This window comes from Poecile atricapillus, chromosome 4 (genome assembly GCF_030490865.1).
Source record: "Poecile atricapillus isolate bPoeAtr1 chromosome 4, bPoeAtr1.hap1, whole genome shotgun sequence".
Classification (NCBI taxonomy): Eukaryota; Metazoa; Chordata; class Aves; order Passeriformes; family Paridae; genus Poecile; species Poecile atricapillus.
In genome coordinates, this window is record NC_081252.1 from 65,815,906 (window position 1) to 65,837,236 (window position 21,331).

Sequence of the window (21,331 nt, forward strand, 5' to 3'; positions counted from 1 at the left end):
CTGTGAGTTCCACTTAGCATCAGGTAAGCAAAATTGCTGGAAGTCATCCCTTTGTCCTCCAGACAGGTAGGCTAAGTGTCCAACTCTACAGCACTATAGTCCCCAAAGATGCTCCCCATTTCCCATTTCCATATTTGATCAGTTAATAATGACCAGAAACTGGAAAAAGACAGAAAATAAACTCATCATTATCACTCTGAAATCTACCAAGATGGAATTTTCCTTTCATTTTGTACATTCTCTTTTCAACTAGTGAGATTACATTTGTACAAAGGTAGAATTATAACAATCACTTTGAAGTTTATTATTCTACTCACATAGTAAGATTTCATTAATTTTTATTTAAAGCACTGATCCAAAACCTTTCAAACACACTCAGACTGACTCAAAAGCCTTAATACTCATATGCTAAACCTCAGCTTTGGCAGATATCAATCATTTATTGGTTGTATGATTAGATATGGACATAATTAGAAAATGTAATAATAATAATAATGCAATGAGTTTGCTTTTTTAAACTTGCAATTGCTCTATCTTTAAATAAAAGCTCCTTTTTCTCATTATGTTTTGCTATTGTTTTACAGACAGTTTTATACTACTGAGATTATAGCTCTCCTATCTAGGAATTTCTTGTATTTTTTACATTCACTCAAAAGGAAAATACCGGTCCCAAGATTCAACTTTAAATCAAGACACTATCTCAAAACTGGCCTAGCTGTACTAACAGCATATTAAATTATAATGAGAAGGTATATACTCTGCTGTGCAGCAAATCCACAGACTACTAGAAATTTATTCTCAGGTCGGCTGTACAAGAGATTAGATCTTTTAATTATCTGTCACAGAATGGGAGTTGGGAGCCTTGAATCCATTCAGCTGTTCAGTTTGTGACCTGCAGAAATAAATCTGACCTCTTACAAAGCACATGTAAGCACCACACACACACTCAGGCATAGCTATGGTTTTAAAAACACCATTGAATTCCGGTATAACAGTTTGCTTCAGAGTAAGTGAGGTTCCACTGGAAATGGATGTGAACCTGTGTTTTTTCAAAGCACTGCACAAGAGTCCCAGAAGCATTGTCTTGCTGTCCTGCTTTAACTTTAAATGTAATTTTAATCATGCCGAAGTCAAGTTTAGCACTCCCACACGCTATATTTAGAACCAGAATAATTTAGGTTGGAAGGCACCTCTGGAGGTCATTTAGTCCAGCCTCCTCCTCAGCACAGATCCCACTAGATCAGATTGCCCAGGGCCTCGTCCCATCCAAATCTCAACCCTCCAAGGATGTAAGGCTGACACCTTCCCTGCTCCAGTGTATTTCAATCTTCTTGGGAATTTTGTTTCCTCCTGTACCTAATCAGAAGTTGCCATGTTGCAATCTGCCATGGGGTTGAGTCCTGTCCCTTTGTCATGCACCTCTGAGCAGAGCCTGGGTGCAGGCTCTCTCCAGCCCAGCAGTGGGACATGAAGACATCCATGTTCTCCCTCAGCCTCCCAAAGGCTCCTGCAGAGCCTCCTTGTACCCCCAGCCTCTGCCCATCCAGGCAGCCTGTCCACAGCCCTGCTGCACCTCTCCCCAGTGCCAGGACCTGGCATGACAGCAAAGCAGGTCTCTCTAAAACCCCTCCCTAACGTGAACACCATCACAGGTGAGTGAGAACACAAATTTAAGGCAGGGTGATTAAAATTAGCCTTCCAAACCCATATTTTGTATCACTTAAAAGCTGACTCAGTGTTCAGGGCTGCTGAGCAACTTTAACTCACAGTATCTTGCCCATCCAGGTTTTTTAACACAGCCACCTTCCATCATAGTATCATGTATCATAATAAATAACAAACCAAAACTCTTTATCTGGATCTTCCATAAAGAAGAATGCCTTGAGGGAGGTGTCAATATTTCTCATCTGAACATGTAGCTTTAGACCACTAGATTCTAAAATACTAGAAACTAATATTATACTCATATTTAAATGGCTAAATAAATGGCTTTCTTTTAGAGATGAATATTGAATAAATGAATTTATTGTCTCACAGTGTTATCAGTCACAACAAATATGCAGATTTGCAGCAGCCTAACCCAAGGACCGACCCTACAAATCAAATATTAGATACAAAGTGACCTTGGTGATCCCACCACCAAAAATTCACAGCAGAAGTAAAAAACAGTTTTTAAATCTATGCACAGACATACAAAGAAAGAAAGGCATCTTACAAAGTTACACATTTGACATTTCAACTTGCCTTAGAAGTAGAGATTTTGTTGAGACAATAACTACCAACCCCACCTAACAATATATCCTCAGGATCACAGGTATCCAGTTTCCAGCCTCTACACCCTGCCCAGGTTCCTTGCCATGTAAAGAACAGGCAATGTGATTAACACTGCTAATCTGGCTGCACTGTGAATTTTGGCTGACTCTTCCATATGGGAGCTCTGGGAGTTTTGACTGCAATATAAGAAGTATTGTTAAGCCTCGAAGTTCTATCACAGCCTTGAAACACTTGTTGTTTTAAATTAAGTACCATCCCTCAGAGATATGTGACTGTGCAGCAATCTGTTCTTCAGTTTCTCATTAGATTAATTTGGCTCTAGTTGTCATAGTTGCAGGAAAAAGTTAAAAGTTTTTAACATTCTAGAAAATCTTCTCATCCCTTTCCAGTATGAACAACATAAACAAAAGGCAAATGGTGAAAAAAGAGCTCCAATTTCCATTCCAACTTATGATTATGGAAGCCACTGCTTGCAATTTTTCCCTTAATGTTCTTGTGCATGTACATGGCCTAATTTATAAATCTCCAGGATACACATAAGGTTTTGGTTTCTGCTTATATACTCTTTAGTAAATTGATGATACTACAGTATTTTTAAAAAAATACCAAATATATGTATTTATTTATTTTAAATCCTAGAGATCCACTATAACACCTAGCTTTGGAGAAAGAACACCAATCACATGAGTTTTGGTCTGACGTGACCTTCCCAGGGTGTTGGAAAGAGCTGACAGGGCAGTTCCACTCACCAGTGTAGCCCCAAGGAATGGAAAAAATATTCAGGAGAACAGAAAAAATACTCCCACAGCAAGTGATATTCTTCTTGGAACCAGCAGAAATGGCCTCTTTGTTCTACTCACCGATTTTATGGCTGTGGTGGGGGAAAAAGGACAGCAGTGACAGTGTCCACAGTTGAGCATCTTGTACCAAACCAAGGCAGGGGCCAAAAGCATCTCACCAACACAGCTGGTACCAAGGGATCCAGAACTGGCCCCAAGCCCTCCATCACTTGGAGCAAATCCTGAGCTGCTGGATCCATCTGTCTATCTTTTGCTATAATACTTCATTTTCTAGCCCGTAGGCAACCGACAGCAGATGTCACTGAAATGACTTAACGTATTAAGCTGCTATTTGTTTAATTCTGATGTGGAAAATGTGTCACACTCTAAATAGTTTAGTATGTTAATGTACCGCTGCAGCAACCTACAGCAATCTTTAATCGTTTTATTTTTAACATATTTGCTTATTTTACTTTAAATCATAATCAAAACCTGTTTTCTTGCTTCCTTTTAAGTGTACTTACTCTTAACTTCACGTCCAGTTTCCTCAAGCTGAATAAACAGAACTATTATCACAAATAAACATCTAACGTCTATTTTATCTACAGTTTATTTGCATTAAATTACACAAGACAGATGCAGCTAAAACTTCCAATATAATATATTCCATTAACAATCTGCAGCACAATAACTCATAAATGAAGGGGCTCTGGGGGTTTAACTTTAAGGAATAACAGATTAATCTCTGTGTCTGCATAAAAAAGCTGACCAAACTATATCTATAATGGGTCTCTGAGTAATGGTATTCAAATCTGAAATCGAAATATTCTTATTTGAATCAAACTTTTTCAAAAAATATTCTTCAAAATTTTAATTCTAAGGTAAGAGAAGATTTTAATAACTACAGAATGAAGTTTTTATTTCTTATATAAATACACAGCTCCTTATGCTTCAATGGGATTAGACATGACTGTACAGCTAGTCTTGAAACTGAAGATTATTTATCTCAACAACCTTTAAGGAATCACTTTTAGAAACATTTTTAAAACATTATGATGAGCAGTACAAATGAGGAATTCCAAGCTGTAGAGATGAATACTGCACATTTCAAACTGAAGGAGCAAAATGAAGTCTACTGAACATTTCTGTGCATTCCCAAGAGATGTTGCAGAGCCTTATTAGCCTGACGAACCCTAAGCATGTATTAGTAAAAATAATCCTCTTGCATGTAGCTGCAGCCCTTTGATAAGTCAGCATTCCTTGCATTAGCACTTCTGGTTTCTTGAGACTCTGGGCACAATTAAGGCACATTTAGTTTGCCAGTGCCTTACCTTGTTGATCTGGGTTAGGCATGGCACCATGACAAGCCTTTCCTACAGGCACTGCAGGGCTGGCTGCCGCTTCAACAGCAGGGTCATGTCATCAGCTCTGCAAATAACCCTCATGAACTTCCTAAACTGCAACGTTAAATCAAAATTGCAGAGTGCACTTTTAAAAATACAGCTTTTGAAATGTGCTTCTGTGCTTGCAAATCCAGTTAAAGGATCATGTTGTATGACATTGAGGAATTCCTGCAAAGAAGCACCAGTCTGTATTTCTGTACAGCAGGCTCATCCGACCTGATGGTGGGTAAAGAGCCACTCCTCACTGAGACTGCAATGGCCATTGCACAATGGGTACAGGCACAACCCACTGTGAGACACCTCTGGAACAAAGACTAAATGTCATCAAAAGGCTTCTAACAACAAAGACGCTGGAAGGATTGTGTTCAGCAACAGTTTGTCATAACCACCCTGTGCTGGTCCCCAGCATGTACCCCCAGCGTGGCCTGTCTGCTCCACCTCTCCTTGGAATGCTTCTCATTATGCACATGCTTTTCCCCCAACAATTAAATTATACCAGCAGTGGCACTCCTCTGCAATGATGAAATGATCAAAACCTGCTGACAAAGAACACAGGAATCTGATGCTTCCAAACAGAGCAATAGGACACAATCAACGTGGTGCGCTTTGGTCAGATTTCTTTAAGATGGACTTAGTTGTCTCAATGTCTTTTGAACAGGAGTGCCACGTGTGGCTTGGAGCAGGTTCCCTTTATCTAGACAAATGTATTGAGTAAAGCAGCTTGACTCAGTACCAGCCCTCAGAAATTAAATAGTCTTCACCCCAACAACTCAGCGTTTAGCTCACTGGGGGATACAAAAGCTGACATGTGCTATCAGTGCGACCTGGAACGGATCACAAATATTTTCTAAATTACCTGAAATTGAATCCATGTGATTGTAACTGATGAAAGCTGCAGAAATTGAAAAATTGGGAAGGTGCCTCAAACCCCAGCTTCCCTACCCAGCTGAGAAAGGGAGATGGGTGAGCAGAGGGAAACCCAGAGCTTTTCCACTTTGCTGCACTTATCCGTAACAATGGCCTTTGGGGAAATACTAACTTAAGCCTGCCTCCAGAGGAAAAAGCTCCACGTTATCTCTTTGCCACGTTATGCCACCCTTAAAGAGCTTTAAAGAACTGGCAAGTGACAGTGACAGCTGCTGGCAGGGGTCTGCAGGGACAGGCGTCACTGTGGGCTGCACAGATTCCTTGGTGGGGCTGCACGCTCACAGCTTGGGTGCCAGCACATGCTGCCTCCTCCTACCACGTAAAAATAAAAATAAATAAATAAATAAATAAATAAAAATTCCAGGGTTAGGTTCTATGGATTTTTTAAGAAGTATTTTACATGAGCAGTTTTATCTGATGGGTGACATCAACTGCAATCTTGGTTTCTTTTTGAAATGAAATCTCCTCATGGATATGATCCAGAGAGAAACAGAAAGCAAGGGCTGGAATATTTAGGCTGCCAGGGGCACAGAATTGGCAGCAGGAAACTGGCTTTGTTGGAATTGGTTTTCTCAAGCCCAACACTTCCCTCCCTCCTTGAGCCGCTGGACAGGCTAAGGACCAGATATTATTTTCAAAATTTAGGGAAAGATGGCAAACAAAATAACCTGTAACTTTCCTTTCTTACATCTACAGACAAATGTCAGCCACTCATGCCAATGCCAAAAATAACCCAAAATGTATTAAGTCTTACACATGTAAAGTCAGAGTGACCTAACAGAAGGAACATTTAACTCAGACTTTGGTATTTCAGACTCTTCTTCTCTTGACTAATCCTACCCAATACCAGTCATAAACTCTTCTCAGTTCTGTGTGCACAAGTAAATCCCCTTCTCTTGTGAGAGCTTTGCAGTCAGTTGACAAAAAAATACTATTAAAAAGCTAAATATATTTACAAAAATATGAACACCAACATACCATAATGAAACTCTACCAAAAAGAAACCCTGACATCAGAGAACATAAATGTGATACATCCTACCAAAAAAGGAAGGTATTCCTGCAAAACATGGCAAAATTTTCCTAAATATGTTATCTTTTAGTTTGGGATTAAAAATAGTACAACTGTTTACCTATGACACAAAGCCAGCGACATCTCTCAAAAGTTTACAAACTATATAAACTACAGTCAAAAAAAATATAGGGAATATTAATATAACAGCAATTATTGCAATAATGACATTATTTGTATTTAAAAGCTTTTCAATCATTCATTGCATTTTTGCTTTCTTTAAGCCATACCATTTCAGGATGCTTACAAAGAAGTATGTGATAAAAAGTTGAAATAAATTGATAAAAAGAGATTTTAACACTGTCAGTGAGATTCAAGAGCCATGCTGGAAGCAGCCTAGAGACAGAAGGAGTGGAACACAGTGTGATTTGTTGATGGGTCAGTACAATGGCTTTGTGGATGTGCAGCTCCTACTGCCCACCCAAAGCGCTCCCTCCCCACTGCTCCAGTGCTCCAGAGCTGCCAAGGTGGATTGCCAGGTAGCCTGTGACCAATCTGGCTCTTTAGTAAGTGTTAATTCTTCATGGTACCATCATATCAAAGCAATGGAAATAATGCCCACATAATATTTTTTTTCCACAGCACAGTTACAATGATTTCCCTAGAAAATTCACAGAAGCTATCTGAATTTCAGTCCTTTGTCTTCCAGCACAAGAGACATGATCTGCCTTCCAGATCCACAGCACAGAGCCACAAGGCAAGCTAAAGGCAGGAATCTTCCTTTAAAATGTCAAGGTTTGTTGTTTACCCACTCTGAGGTCTCTCTAAGAAACAATGGATGTGCAACTCCTTAAAATAGATTCACAGGTTCATTTAGGAAAACATGTTCAATTAGGGAAAAAAGAAAACTATTTTTTTTATTACAAAACCATAAACCAGTACAGCATTTTCTAAGCACGCACAGGAACTAGCACAGAAATGGACTATCAGGAGAGATGATAGGTTCAATACCTTTTATTGCCATGAAAGAACACACTTCTGCTTCTGCAAGCAACTCTGTATCGGGACATATGAGTGAACACAACCACTTATACAGAGAAGTAGGAGATGATTAGCGACTGAATTTGACCTATAACTTAGGCAGTGTCTCAAAAATAGTTTATGCAAGTAACTAGAATTAAAGATGAAATTCAGAACTGAAATATTTGTGCTTTTTGATGCCCACAGTGCGAACAGCTATACTGAAAGCATCCATCACTCAAATAAATAAATACTGACCATACAAAGCACATGCATGATAGCAAAATTACTAGGATGGAAAATGGGACTGCCTCCAATATACAGGATTTCTATATATTTCCAAAAACACTATTTACCCTTGTATTTAGAAAGGCTCTGTAAAGCTGCATCTTTCTAATTCTTAGCAGGACAATGTAAAGAGGTAGTGTAAAGACAGGTAAATCGAGCATCCAACCAACATTGTGGCAGTTTCTGACAGCTTTAGCTTAACAGCCAGGCTTCTTCTGCCAACTTAAATTTGCAGCTCATGCTGTTTGCTGCTTTCTAAAATAGGCACGACTATGGCACACTTCTAGATCTATGTAGACCTTATGTGCTTCAGAGACAAGACACAGAAAGCTCAGCTGAGCATTTCCTCAGAGCTGGCAGCACTCTCCTAACGTCAATCTCATAAACTTCACAGGACACAGCCTGAGTTGTTCCCATCAAAAGTCAGCTTTGACCTTGGGAAAAAACTCAGGCATATCACAAGTTAAAATTATAGATCTCTGGAAAGAAATGCAAAACATGCCTATCGCTTCAGCAGTTTTTCTGAAAATGTATCATATGACTTCAGACCAGAAAGATGATTTACTCTGAAGTTTAACAGTAACAGAAGTTAGGGGTTCTCAGCACAACCTAGGCTTTAGTCTAAGGTTAAATCCTATTAATAATATAGACAGCCATATCTACAGCAGTGTCAGTGGGTAGCTCTATTAAGATATAAATAGAACTTCGTTAAGCTGGATTTCTGCATTCAATGAAATTTAGGCCACACTACCAAAAAGAAGCTAAAATTCATCATCTCAGGTGACAATCCATTAGTACCATCTTGAAAAACATGCAAGACCAAGATGGACACAGCCACTGTCATCATTAGTTCCCAGGGCAAGCTGGGAACAGCTGGAAACAAGCTGCTGGGCGACACAGGCACTCGATCCCAGCTTGTACAGTTTAATGATCTGAAATAATGACAGTAAATGTCAGCAAATTAAAACACAATCTATTGTGTTTTATCATTACTAAAAGTCTCATGGCTCATACAGACAGAAGTCATAAAGAAGATGCTAGAAATGCTTTGGTTATGCTCTCACTGACAACACATTAAGGCAATCTGTGAGATGCCTGTTACCTTAGTTTGGTACCATGAAAACCTGTGGCTATTAGAACCAAGATGCTGAAATGACTGCACCTAATTCTGTACAAAGGCACGTAAATAAATGCCCTGGTTCCAGAGGTAAACGACTGCAGTTCACAGTGATCTCACCCATGGCTGATGATATTTAGAACTTAAAGTCTCAGCAGAGGGGAAGCCAGGTTTTCACACCAAACTCCACATCCCAGTTGAGGAGGTGCTCTACAGCTGCACATACATAACCCCCAGGAGAGGTCTGCATCTTTAGGCAATTGTTCAAGAGATTTGTGATACATAAACCTTGTTTCTCCATGGGGTCTGATTCAGGAAAGCTTACCACTGTTCATACATGCAGCTGATACTAGTTTTTCTCCAATTTTCCGAGGCAGGAATAAGCTATCAAAACATGTCCAGGGAGATTGGTTGGTAAATGGCCACACAAAACATTCAAGATTCATCTGCCTGTGGATCATGGTTAAGTACAATTTTAAATACCCTCAACAGATGCTCTGCAGTCATGGTTAAGTACAGTTTTAAATACCCTCTGAAAACTTTGGACCAGATGCCCAGAGACCCAGCTGACTGCAGGTCCATCTTCAGTTTGGCAACTGCTGGAGCAACCTGGCCTATTAAATTTTAAAAATCTCAGAGGCTGGAGATTTGACAGCTCCTCTGCTACCCTCTTTGGTTCCCTCCTGGGTTCAAGCACTTTCACTGGGATTTCACTTTTCCTTACAACCAAGCATGAACTTCTCCTGCTACTCCTTCTGACTGCTGCTTCTGGCCCTTTTTCTATGTCTTTGTGAGAGGAGCTTTGCTTCATGTCCCCTTCACCCAGCCATCAGGGGGTTGAAAACCACAATTCAATTCCCCTCTGTCTTGTCTTCTCCAGGTGGATCAAGGGCAGAGCTCTCCAGCCCCTCTCCCTGCCTGCCACACTCTCAAGAGAAGCGCACAGCAGCTTCCCTCACCACACTCACTGCAGGTCCGCTCTGCTGACCAAGTGGGTGGGAACATCATAGCTGAATTACACTATTTCTCATGGAAAGGTCAGTGCAAAACAACTCTCCTCCCTCATCACCAGTATTTACCCATCTCCTGCACCCAGGAATGTTTGTGTCACTGCTTGAAGCCAGCGGCAGAGCCCAGGGTTGAGCCCAGTCTGAGCAGGGCAGGAGCTGCCGAGCAAACGGAGGCTCAGAGCACAGGCAGAAGCCCTGCAGTTGGCAAGGCTGACTCGCAGCCAGGTTAGCAGGCAGCAGAACAGAGAGCATATGTGCGAGTCACAGGGCTGAGGTGTGGAGCCAGCGCCAGACACGCGCGACAGACACACAGCCCCAGCTGTTCCCAAGCGCCTTGTGTCCCAGCTACGACATTTGGCTGCAAATCCTTCTCCATTCCCCTCTTCCTCTCATCAACACATCAACACAGCCATTTCTATGGTTTCCTTTGGTATCAGTACACAACTGTATATGTGACCTTAAAGATTAGATCCTCCTTATCTGTGTTGCATGTAAAACTGTAACCGAGTGATTGCCTTCATCCTGCTGGCATTGCAAAGCCAAAGAAAACCCTACAACACCCCACAAAGCCAAACTTCTCAGCTGAACTCAATCAAATATCCTCAGTGAGCTCTTACAAGGTAAAGAGCAGAAAAGCCTGTTTGACTTGCAGCCGAGTTTGCAATACTGAGAACACCCACAGGAAAAGAGAGGGGAAGAACTTGTAAACAGAGCAAAGCAAATGAAGGTGACTGAAACAAAAACAAAAAGGAAACTGTAAAAGTATTTTTCATGACTTCTAGAGCATTCCCATTATTTTAAACTGCAAAATGTACAGCAATCTAGGATTTATAAATGTACCTGTGTAAACTCTCTTGACAGAGGTAAAAATAAGCCAAGAAAAAACCAAAGTGGTCTCTGATCAAGAACTCTCCAAATGAACCCCTGCATACAAGGCTGCCCATTCATTCAGTCCCACTCAGAGTTGCTCAGCAGAGAAGATCCCAGTATATATTTAGACATCAACTAGTAAACTGCCTTATGAATCGCTTCTGAAATTCCCTTTATCCTAAGTCATACACTCTATGTCATATAATCTCTAAGTCACATACTTAGGAGGAGAAGGAAGTATATGACCTATTTTTTAAAGTGACAAGAGCTCTTGCCTGACACTTAAGCAGAACAGGTTCTGTGGCTTGTTCTTCATATGATATGCACCAAACTTTAACTCTTGCTTCTCCATGAATTTTACCACACAAACAGTACCACAGCAATTCAATTTTTGTCACTGCCTGAAATAGACTCGAAGGAACACAACTACTGAATGCTTAGTGCTCCCCCTTTGTACACCGTACCCAGCTATTGCCCTCCATAAACCAGTACAGGGGAGGGAATTTTTTCCCACTGAAGCACAAATTAACTTGGCAAAAGGGAAGAGGAACCACATTTCATCCTCTTCTGAAGTACCATAGTGCCTCATGCTAGAAATGAACTGACAGAAGATGTACTTGAAAACTTCCCAAGGAACTGGATGCTGCATTTGTGAGCAGCTACTATGCAGTAACAACCAAGATTACACACTTGTTCTTCATATCCACCATGAGGAGGAATGCAATCTGTTACTGTTTTACAATGACAGCATTACTTAAACCTAAAAATAACAGTTTCTAAGTAGAAAAAAACCCAACCTGTAATAAAGAACATTTAAGCATTTTCTAAATATCACTAGTGATTTCTTGCAATTCAGGAATGTGCATTTTTCACGGCCAACTGCATTTAGACTTTGTTTTCTTCAGTCTACAGATAAAGAAACATGTCCTGTAAGATCAAGAGATTCTTCAATTTGACTAATGTCAGTAGAAGGATTTGATTTTACAGAGAAAGGGGAAAAAAAGTCTCCTAAAGCTACAGAAATATTAACTGAATAAAGTTTTTATTCATCTCACATTTCTTGTCTGAAATGGAAAGATAAATAACCATGCTTCATGCAAAACAATATTCCATCTACATTTCAGAGCACGAACATCAACTAATAAGCTGTGAAAAAAACCATTCCAGCATTTCAGACGGTAACAGTTATGGACCTTGACACGCTGCTAATGGATCTTGACACAGGGAATAATCTAAATTCAGAAATGTTTGCCTTAAGGTTACATTTAAGGATGCAGAGAGCAAGCCAGCAATTTGTGCAATAATCTCCAAGGCCCATGCACTGCCCTCCATCTGATGCTGGGCTTGTGCAGACACCCAGCTCTTTCATCCTGGCACTTCCAAAGCTCTGTTTCCAACAGCCCCATGCAGCACAAGCCCTTCTAACACAAGCATGTTTAATTAATTATTGTGAGTGCTGGGTGCCTGGTTGGAGAACCCAAGGCCCAAAGGTGAGTTAATGACACCAGCAAACGCCTACAGGATGGGAAAATGCAGCAGTGAGCTTTAATTAACAGTAGTCAGGAGAGAGGAGTTTCCACTGCTAAAGCCTTAATCTGTGTAGGGTAGAGAGGAATTGTTTGTCAAATCGAGCAAAACTAAAATCAGGATTTGTTCACTCCTCCTTGAATGTTGGCCATCCCATTGCACAGAAGAAGAGAGATAAAAGTTACCTCTGTAGCCATACTTGCATTTCTCAATTTTCTCTACATTTCTTAGCCCTCTATGTTCTTATGTCAAAGATAATTATTGGTGATTAAGTACATAAGCAATAATGTCCCGAGGAGCAAAACTGAAGGCATATTACATGTACATCGTACTGCAGGGGCAGTCAGATGTGAACAGCTGCCAGCCCATACCAGCCCAGAAGGGTGCTCAGTACTGCACTGAAGACAGGCAAGTGGGAAAGAAGGAGGCCTCACTCAGAAAGCCAAATATCTAGATTTTGTCAAGCAGAACTAGCCACCTCTCCAGAGATGGACTGCAGCACTCAGGCAGCATGTAAAGGCCACTGAGAGACAGGATGTCCTGCAGTCAGGAGTTACCAGCTGATGTGACATCACCTGAGAATCTCTTCTGACCTACTTCACCCTCTCCTAACTGTGCTGTGTGTTTCCACCATCCAAGAACATGCTGCCATTTAAAAGATACATACACTGAGCTTAAACCATTCTCTTAAGAGCTGGAAAGAATCCCCCAGAACCTTAACAAATCCCAAGATACAGTTTCCTGTTTTTTACAGTCTAAGAAATTAAATACAGTCTTTGCAATTCAACCTCAAAGGAAGAAAGTACCATCAAGAAATACAAGTCGTTGTTTATTTCTTCAGGGAAACTTGGATAAAACAGCAATGAAATGAAGTAGCTCTGCTCTTGTTTAATTATGAAACATGCAGGATTGCATCTAATAAGGTGAACATTAATGAACATGTTCATTAGCTGGTAAACTCCAAAGCAAGCTGACCTCCTGGTGCTCCTGTCTAGTAACTCAATGCTCTTTTACCAGTGCTCAGAACGAAAGGCTGAAAGAAAAATGCTGTATCTAAGTATAAAATATAGCACAGTCTGAAACAATCATAACTATTGTCTCTAGGGAAGATTCCTATCAGCACAGTTGCATGTGTACTTTGCAAAGGAATTAATCATCTCCAAGCAGAGCTGGACCCTGTGTGACCAACCTGTGTAACCTCTTTTGTAACCAGAGCCACAACATTCCTGCTCCATTTGGGCTGTGACACTCGATTAGCTGTTCTCTGATCCATGCAATCAAATTGGCCCTTTAATATAATAGTTTAAAGACTAAATAGCTGTGTGAATTTGTGTCATGACATTTAATTTAATCTAATCTAAGATAACTCACCTAGTATGTAATTAGCTCTGTGATTCCCTTTTTGCACTTAAACAGTAGACATCATGTTACCCTATTTCTGGAAATTGAGGAGAACCTCATTTTCACAATCTCAAATAATTAACCTATTCTGTTCTTCTTGCTATGATTTCAAGATGACAAAGAACTGACTTATTAGACTGAAAGCCATATTATAAACTCTTGAAAGTACCTTTAGTATCCTAAAAGCACAACCACTTCAGGCAAATCTCCCAGGTACAAAAAGCAGTGAATAGGCTCTTAGAAATAGTTTCAGCCAAGACCAACGGTAAGTATATAGAAAGCAGCTAAGGAAAATCATGTGTGGAAAAATCTAATTACAACATATGTAATAATGCATCTGAGTTGTGTTTTACTCTACCAGATGATCATATGCTTTCTAGATTTAAAATTATAGCATGAGTCTGCAGCCCTTCACCAGGACAATGGCTCAATGCATGTACTACTGAACCGTTTCTAACTGTATTATTTATATCAATACATTACAATCTACATCACATTTACCAAACAGAAGAATTTCTGTATCTAATGCCAAATCTTATGGTTAAAGTGATAAAGCAGTGTCACAGCACTGCCCGAAACTCTCTTGATACAGACAGTGAATGATGTGTTGCCTTGGTGCAAGAGGGGACACAGACTGAGCAAAAGTTTCTGAAGTAATAAGGCAGATCCACAACGATTTGCTCCATCCAAGAGTAAAAGAAATATTGGGGATTTCTCCTAGATTACCAGGCAGAAACTCATTTGATCTTGTGTGGGGCTTATTTTAACACCCCACTGCACCCTGTTTTCTTTGCAGAACCAGAAATATCTTTGTTACAATAAACAGCAAACTTTGAATTAAAGCCTTTCCATAGTAATTCTGGTGAAAATTTTTTGGGAACAGCAATTTTAGACAAACCGTGGCACTGAATTTGTTGTACAGTACTTGCCCCATCAATGTTAATGGAAAATTTCCATTGATTTTACTGAGTAGATATGGGCTCCTCACATTTAATTTATCATGAGAATTGATTGCAGGTTGTTTACATAGCCTACACAGACACACAAAATCAAAATCTGGAAAGATCAAAGCTAACCCTATACTTAAAACTAAAACTCCTAAAACTGCCAGTTATTCTTTCAAATGAGACCTAAGAACTCTCAAGGGTTTTTTCCACTCTCTTTTTTCCCAGGATGTTATTTTTATCTTGGCACTGTTCATTTTTGCTATTTAATTTACACCACGTTTGGAGCAATTACTGAGATAGGATTGTGTCGAGTCTGTACTAACTTCTCTACCGGGTTTATAACTTTAGAATCTATTTAATTGACATTTTAAATATTTTATAGAGAAAAATTTGGACTCTAATATTTCCTCTATCATGCTCAGTTCTACCACAATAGAATTTAAACATTCCTCAGTATTTAATGTTCTTCAGTTCAAAATTACAGCCAGGCAACCAAGGAAAGGATTCCCTACTGGCGTTTCACCAGTGCCAAAGGAGCTGTTATCATCCCTGTTAACTATCTCGATGCTCTTTGAAGACAGGAAACAGACTTGGGATTTCTATGGCAGTTCAAACACCCTGCAACACACGCTTTGCTCTCACCTGCACACCTGCCTTAGCCTGGGCACCTCCACAGAGAGGACCGGCAGTACACGTTTCACCTGCAGACCATGTGAGAACGTGGACAATCAGCACACGAAAGCACTTACGCCATCAAGAGACATGAGGAAATGCCAGACTAGGTTCTCAGCTGAAATCTGCAGCAGGTGCCTGACCCCAGGTCGCTCACTATCCTAACCGGGAGCTCGCTCTCCTCTTCGCTTGCACCAGGCTGCCATGGGCTCGGTGCGAGGATGCGGTATGATTAAGCGTGTTGACATACAGAGTCACCACATAATTGCAGCCATTCAGCCTCTCCCTGCTGTTGTGGTACAGCGTATATTTAGCGCTACAGTTACCCTCAGAAACGAAATACACAACCAGCTCCCACAGTCCCCTCCTCCTCTGCACATAACCCTGCATTTGCTTTAAGGACTGTAATATTTTGCGATCAGCTGTGCTCTGAAGTAACCACCCTCCGCCGACACACATGGCAGATAAATGCTGAATTGCCAAAAAAATATAGTACCAAGTCAGTTCTCAAATCCTGCGTGTATCACACGATGAATTACTTTTGTATTGCCCTGAGCAACTGGATTCCTCCGGGCGGCAATCCTAGCTTGGGCTCCGTGGCACATCCCCAATATCCACCTTTTCTATCACCACAGTATCTCGGGCAGCAGAAAAGGCCGGGCTTTTAACCCAATTATCCCCGTCTGAAAAGCCGGGCATGCCGGGCGGGTCGGGGCACCGGCTGATGCCACCCCCAGCGCAGCCCGGCTGCGGGGCCGCGGCGAGACCCCCGAGCCGCCGGGTACCGGCGGGGGGATGGACTCAGGGCGGCCCGGCCGCGGCCGGTCCGGCCCGTCCTGCCCGGGGGCTCCGGCCGGGGCTGCGGGGGATACCCGGGGCGGGGGCGGCTCGGCCGGAGCCCCGCTCAGGGCTCCGCCGCCCGCACCGCGGAGGATCCGCAGCCCCTCCCGCCCGGCAGCGCCCGAGGCTCCGGCAGCGCCCGAGGCTGCGGCAGCTCCCCCCGCGACAGGCGCGCACACACATTCTCGTATTTTCGGGTGGTTTTAGGTGAGCAATTTTTACCCGGCTGCCGCTGCCCGCACCCCGCGCGGCAACGAGCCGGACCCGAGCTGGGCAGCGCCAAAGGTGGCCCCGCCACCCCGGGGGTCCCGGCCGCCGCTGTGCCTACCTGTGCCGGTGCTCATGGCGCGCAGCAGGGGCCGCTCCCGCTCCCGCCGCCGTCACCGCGGCCCCGCGGGCGGCCCCGGCCCGGCCCCGCCCGCCGCGCAGCGGGGCCCGCTCTCCGCCCCCGCCGCCAGGTGCCGGCACCGCAGTCCGGCCGGCTCCGCTCCGCTCGGCTCCGCTCCGCTCCGCTCCGCACGGCGGCACCTTGGGAAGTGTAGGCAGCCCCGCGCCGCCGCCCGCGGACTACATCCCCCTCCGTGCCTTGCTGCGGCCGGGGGCGGCTCCGGCCCCGCCGCTCCTGCGGGCAGAGCTGCTGCAGCACCCCCGCCCCGGAGAAACTTCTCCCCAGATCTCGGCTGGAGCCGCAGCCCGCTCCCACCTGCCGGCCTCCACCGCGCAGTCCGGGCTCCCTCGCCCTGTGGCTGAGATCTCCTGCGTTTTCCCGTCCCGCTTGTGCTCGGCTCGTATGATGCCCGAGCAGAGCAGTGAGGTGCACAGGTGCTCCGGCTTGTCCCCGAAGCGCAGTGACGATGAGGATGCTTGAGCTGTTCCTCAGCGCAGCCCCGACTCCCAGGCAGCGCTGCATCGCACCAAAGGTGCTGGCAGAAAGTCTGGGCGTTTAGCAGGGGAAGCAGGGCTTTCCGGATCAGGTGAACTTTCCCTGATTTGGATTGGAAAGTACGAGGGCACACAATTACTACTAACGCCATTTGTTTATTAAATACCGATTTATTCAGTATTTCATCAATCTGAAAATCTGATTTATTTCTGTGAGAACTAATGGGATTTTTTAAAGTAGAAACAAACATCTGTTTTAACAAATACAAAAGCAGCCAGCGTGGTTGCATAAGCGTGCTGTACTGCACAGCTGCTCTGATGCTGATTTCACACTGGGCTCAGGGCAGCTTGGGGTTACAGTAACAGCGTGAGGAAACAGGGGCGTGAAGACTCGCTTTGCATTAATATCAGTCTGCTGATTACTCTCTGTTCCACTGAAAGTTGCCTAAAAGTTATAATTTAATTTACAGTTGTAAGCATAAAACCTACACAGCTTTCCCAACCTCCATTTGAAATGGAAGATAGATGAGCTTTGTAGCAGTGTTTACATGTCACACTTTGATAGAGAATCATGGTCCTTGGTTCTGTGTAAGAATAGCAGTAGCTTATGGCTCTTAATGTCGTTTGTATGATGTGCATGGGGAACCCCTGGACATAATCACTGTGTCAGGAAGAATGTGGACCTGCAATCCGAGCAGCCACAGGATCAGACAATCCAAACAAGTAACATCCCATTCCTGACAGCCACCATCAGTGGGTATCTGCTGAGGGGATTTCCTGAGCCAGATGTGTGTTCTTTGTTCAGAAGCATCTTCTGTGGATTTTCTAATGTTGTCTTGTCCAGTTGTAGCTTGAACCCACGCATGCTTCAACTACAGCATCCTGTGCAGGGAATTTCACAGCTGAACAGTCTGGTGTGAAGAACTATCTGCTGTTGTTTTGAACCTGCTGTTTGCTGTTTTTACTTGATGCCTACTCATTATTGTAGCAGAAGAGAAAGCAAACATATAATTCTCTGTTCACTTTCTCTGTGTCACTTATGAATTTGCACTGCTCTGTCAGATTTTACCCTTCACTCCTACTCTAGTTAGTCATTCTTTAAAATGGGTGACTTGCAACTTCAGTACCATACTACTATCTGTCACTTTCTGTCATTTGTTCTGGAGTTTTATTGTTTGATTATCAACTTTGGTTTTAATCATGAAGTGTCTTTGCATATAATAACCATCATGAGTTCAAGGCAATCTTAAGTGATTAATCAAAGTGATGTTAGTGTGGCTATGCATAAGTGTTGCTTTTAAAGTCTAGTTAGACAGAACTCTTGTCTTGAACGTGGTGAGTGTACCATCCATATTGAGGGTAATGGAGAGGAAACTTCCTTGGGCTTGAAGGCTCCTAAAAGACAGTGTGACCCTTCTGCTGTGTCCCAGTGCAAAGGGAGAATGCTTGCTAAAGCCTTTCATCATTCATTGCAGTGAGAACCGCAGGGCCATAAGAGGGTTTTGGAAGTTTTTCCTACAAGTCATAGAGACAACTTAAATGTCGAGGTTACTACACAATTTCTTAAAGTGCCCACACAGTGCCAGATCTTAGGGCACACTGTGAGAAACAGGCCATGAAATTCAACTTTTCCCTTGTTTAGGGTAATATCACCTGCCACAAGCTTGATTAGGAGCACATGTGAACCACTGGAAAAATCACAGTCTGCTTCTGGTAAGAACCCATTACCCCAACCAATGAACAAGGCAGTAATCAGCACTTAAAAGGTCTACTGTCTAAAAAAGATCTTCTCCAAGCTTATTCAGGAAAAACCCTGCTCCAATGACTTTTGGAGATAGTTCAATAACATGGATGACACAGATGACACAAACATTACTTGGGAAGAGGTCACAGTTCAGTGCATGACTGGTCTATGGAAAAAATAATTGTCAGAATTTATTCTGAATTCTGTTGGATTTGATGTTATCCTTGCTCTCCAGAAAGACATTGTCTCTTCCTCTGAGAAGCAGGCCTTGAAAGGGTTGATAGTAAAAGTGGGGTGAAATTGATGGCTTCACTGTCAAAGTGAAACCATCCAGAAAGAGTTGCCAAGAAGGCTTATACTTAACAATTCAAACTGAGTACCCAGTCTCACAGAAGAAATAGCTCAAATCTTTCAGGACAATGATCTGTCTATAGAATGGGCAGATACACTCTTTGTACACTGAAATATTCAGCCTCTTGTTACCAGTTTCAGGTTAGTGGGCAGTCATCTCTTGATTTTCATTTTTGAAAGCAATCAGCTTGTTCAGCTACTGTGAAGAAGGCTGAAAAGTCAGCCTTTCACCTGTCAGCACTTTGCAGCACATCTGTCATTACTGGGAATTCAATTGGCACCTGGCAAACCTGATGATCCTGCTTCTTCCTTCATGTCCTCAGTGTCATCCTGAATTATTCTAAGAGTGTTGTTTTCTTTTTTTTTATATTATTTTTTTTAGCTTGAAAAATGCTATGCAAGACAAGTTTACTTATTAGCATAGATGTGCTTTCTAAAGTTTCTCCACTAATATTATTTGGACAATGTTATGGGAGAACTTTGCATTTTACTGTCCATGTGCATTTGAACTGTATGTCCTGCTGTACTGTATTAGCTATATCAGGAAAATAAAATTTTCACTCTCTACTGAATTTGTAATCATCCCAGTTATCAGAAGTGCATCCTCCTCACATATGGGAATATATCTTTATGTATCTCCCCTCAAGTAAGGGAATATGTTTTCATGTAAAGGAAAAAAGAGGGAGCACTGTGAATGTAATGGAAAAGAAAATATTCAACATAGTGTGTCTGCAGTTAAAAAAGGTCCAGCTGAAGCAAGAAAAAAAAAGATTGTTTCTAATATTTCTGGAATTTCCATCTTCAGGGTGGTCATGGTCTTCCAGGACAATAAAATTATTACTTTCATTTGATTATTTGTCTGCAAAGTGTTTTAGGTCATTGCCATATGAGAGGGGTCATATTTTAAAAGCACCTCAATCAATGATGGAGGGTCCAGTGAGAGACAGAGAGAGAGGAACTATAACTTCTGCATTTGGAATGAGGAAGAACCTTTATCTCTTCCAAAAAAACCCAACAAAACAAACCAACCCAAACCAACAAACAAACCAACCAACCAAAACAACATCAACAAACAAAGCAAAACAAAAAAAAATTGTGAAAAAAGCCATTATCCACCCAGTTGCCAGAAGTGATTTACATGCTAATCCAGCCTATAGAAAACTACAAATCCAAGCAGCTGTTTAACCTGGTGAAATTTTCCCTTGGCTTCATGTTCAAAGCTGACACAGTATCACAGGATTTTCAGACCAAATACCAGCTTGGAGTGAAACTTAAAAGAACAATTAGTTTGTGCCAGTGATGCTATTAGTTGTTTAAACCCTCCTGAAGTTGTCAGAAATAGATAACTAATGGGGGGGGGGGGGAAGAAAAAAAAACCAAGCCAAAAATAACTCAGAAAAAAATCACATAAATTAGACCTGCTTTTGTAAATGTTATTGTGCAGCTCTGTATTTCATGCCTTTAAGTTTTATTGTATAGTCCTGAAAACTGAATTTAAGCTTCTAAGGATCCAGTAATTTTTACTTTTTAACCTGAAATCTACTTTATAGGCTGATTTTCAATCTAAGATGCTGTCTTGACTGCTGGTATGTCTTCTGGAAGACAAAAGAAATCTTGTAGTTTACCATAATGTATTTTTAAGTGCTTATGTTTTAAATGACAAATTATCCTTCAATCATGTTATATAAATTTACAGAAATATGTACTATTCCTATTAATTCAATCATAGAAATTCTTTTGTATCACAGAAGATTAAGAACCTGACATGACATGCTATCATGACCTCTCTTTAGCTTTTTTCTTATTCTCTTTTGTGTAAAGAAATCTCCCTAGACATCTCTGTGTGAAAAACATTTCTAGTTTTATTTTCCTGGTGTCATATACCTCTTAGGAATTCAGGGATGGCCTATTTTGCCCGAGTTACAGTCCTGTAACTAGACTTAAACTTCTCCAATTTTATGACTAATTCCATCTTGAGTTCTGGGCTTTTTGACATTAAAATTACTATATCACAGAATTACTGGTACTGGGGCAGTTGGCAAAATAAGGCACCCTTGTGTTTGCAGCCAGTGACAGCAGTTACCTCTCCACCACCTTACCCTGTTTGTTGTATTGCAATGACATTGATAGTAAATAAAACATAAGGCAAGTCTGAAGTTCCAGAAGAGTAACAAACTGGGATCTGAAAATAAGATTCTGGGTATGGGAATAAATTGCCAGCTACTCACTGAGCCAGAAGCACACGTGTTGATAAATAATGAATTAGTG

General features: G+C 41.9%; 1 protein-coding gene across 1 annotated transcript in view; it reads right to left on the reverse strand.

Moving 5' to 3' along the window:
• Positions 1-16,531, reverse strand: part of ABLIM2 (actin binding LIM protein family member 2) — a 132,154-nt gene extending 115,623 nt beyond the window's left edge. The window contains exon 1 of the mRNA XM_058837551.1: positions 16,415-16,531. Coding sequence (XP_058693534.1) covers positions 16,415-16,430 — 16 coding nt within the window. The 5' untranslated portion in view covers positions 16,431-16,531. The remainder of the gene's footprint in view (positions 1-16,414) is intronic.
• Between the last annotated feature and the right edge of the window lie 4,800 nt (positions 16,532-21,331).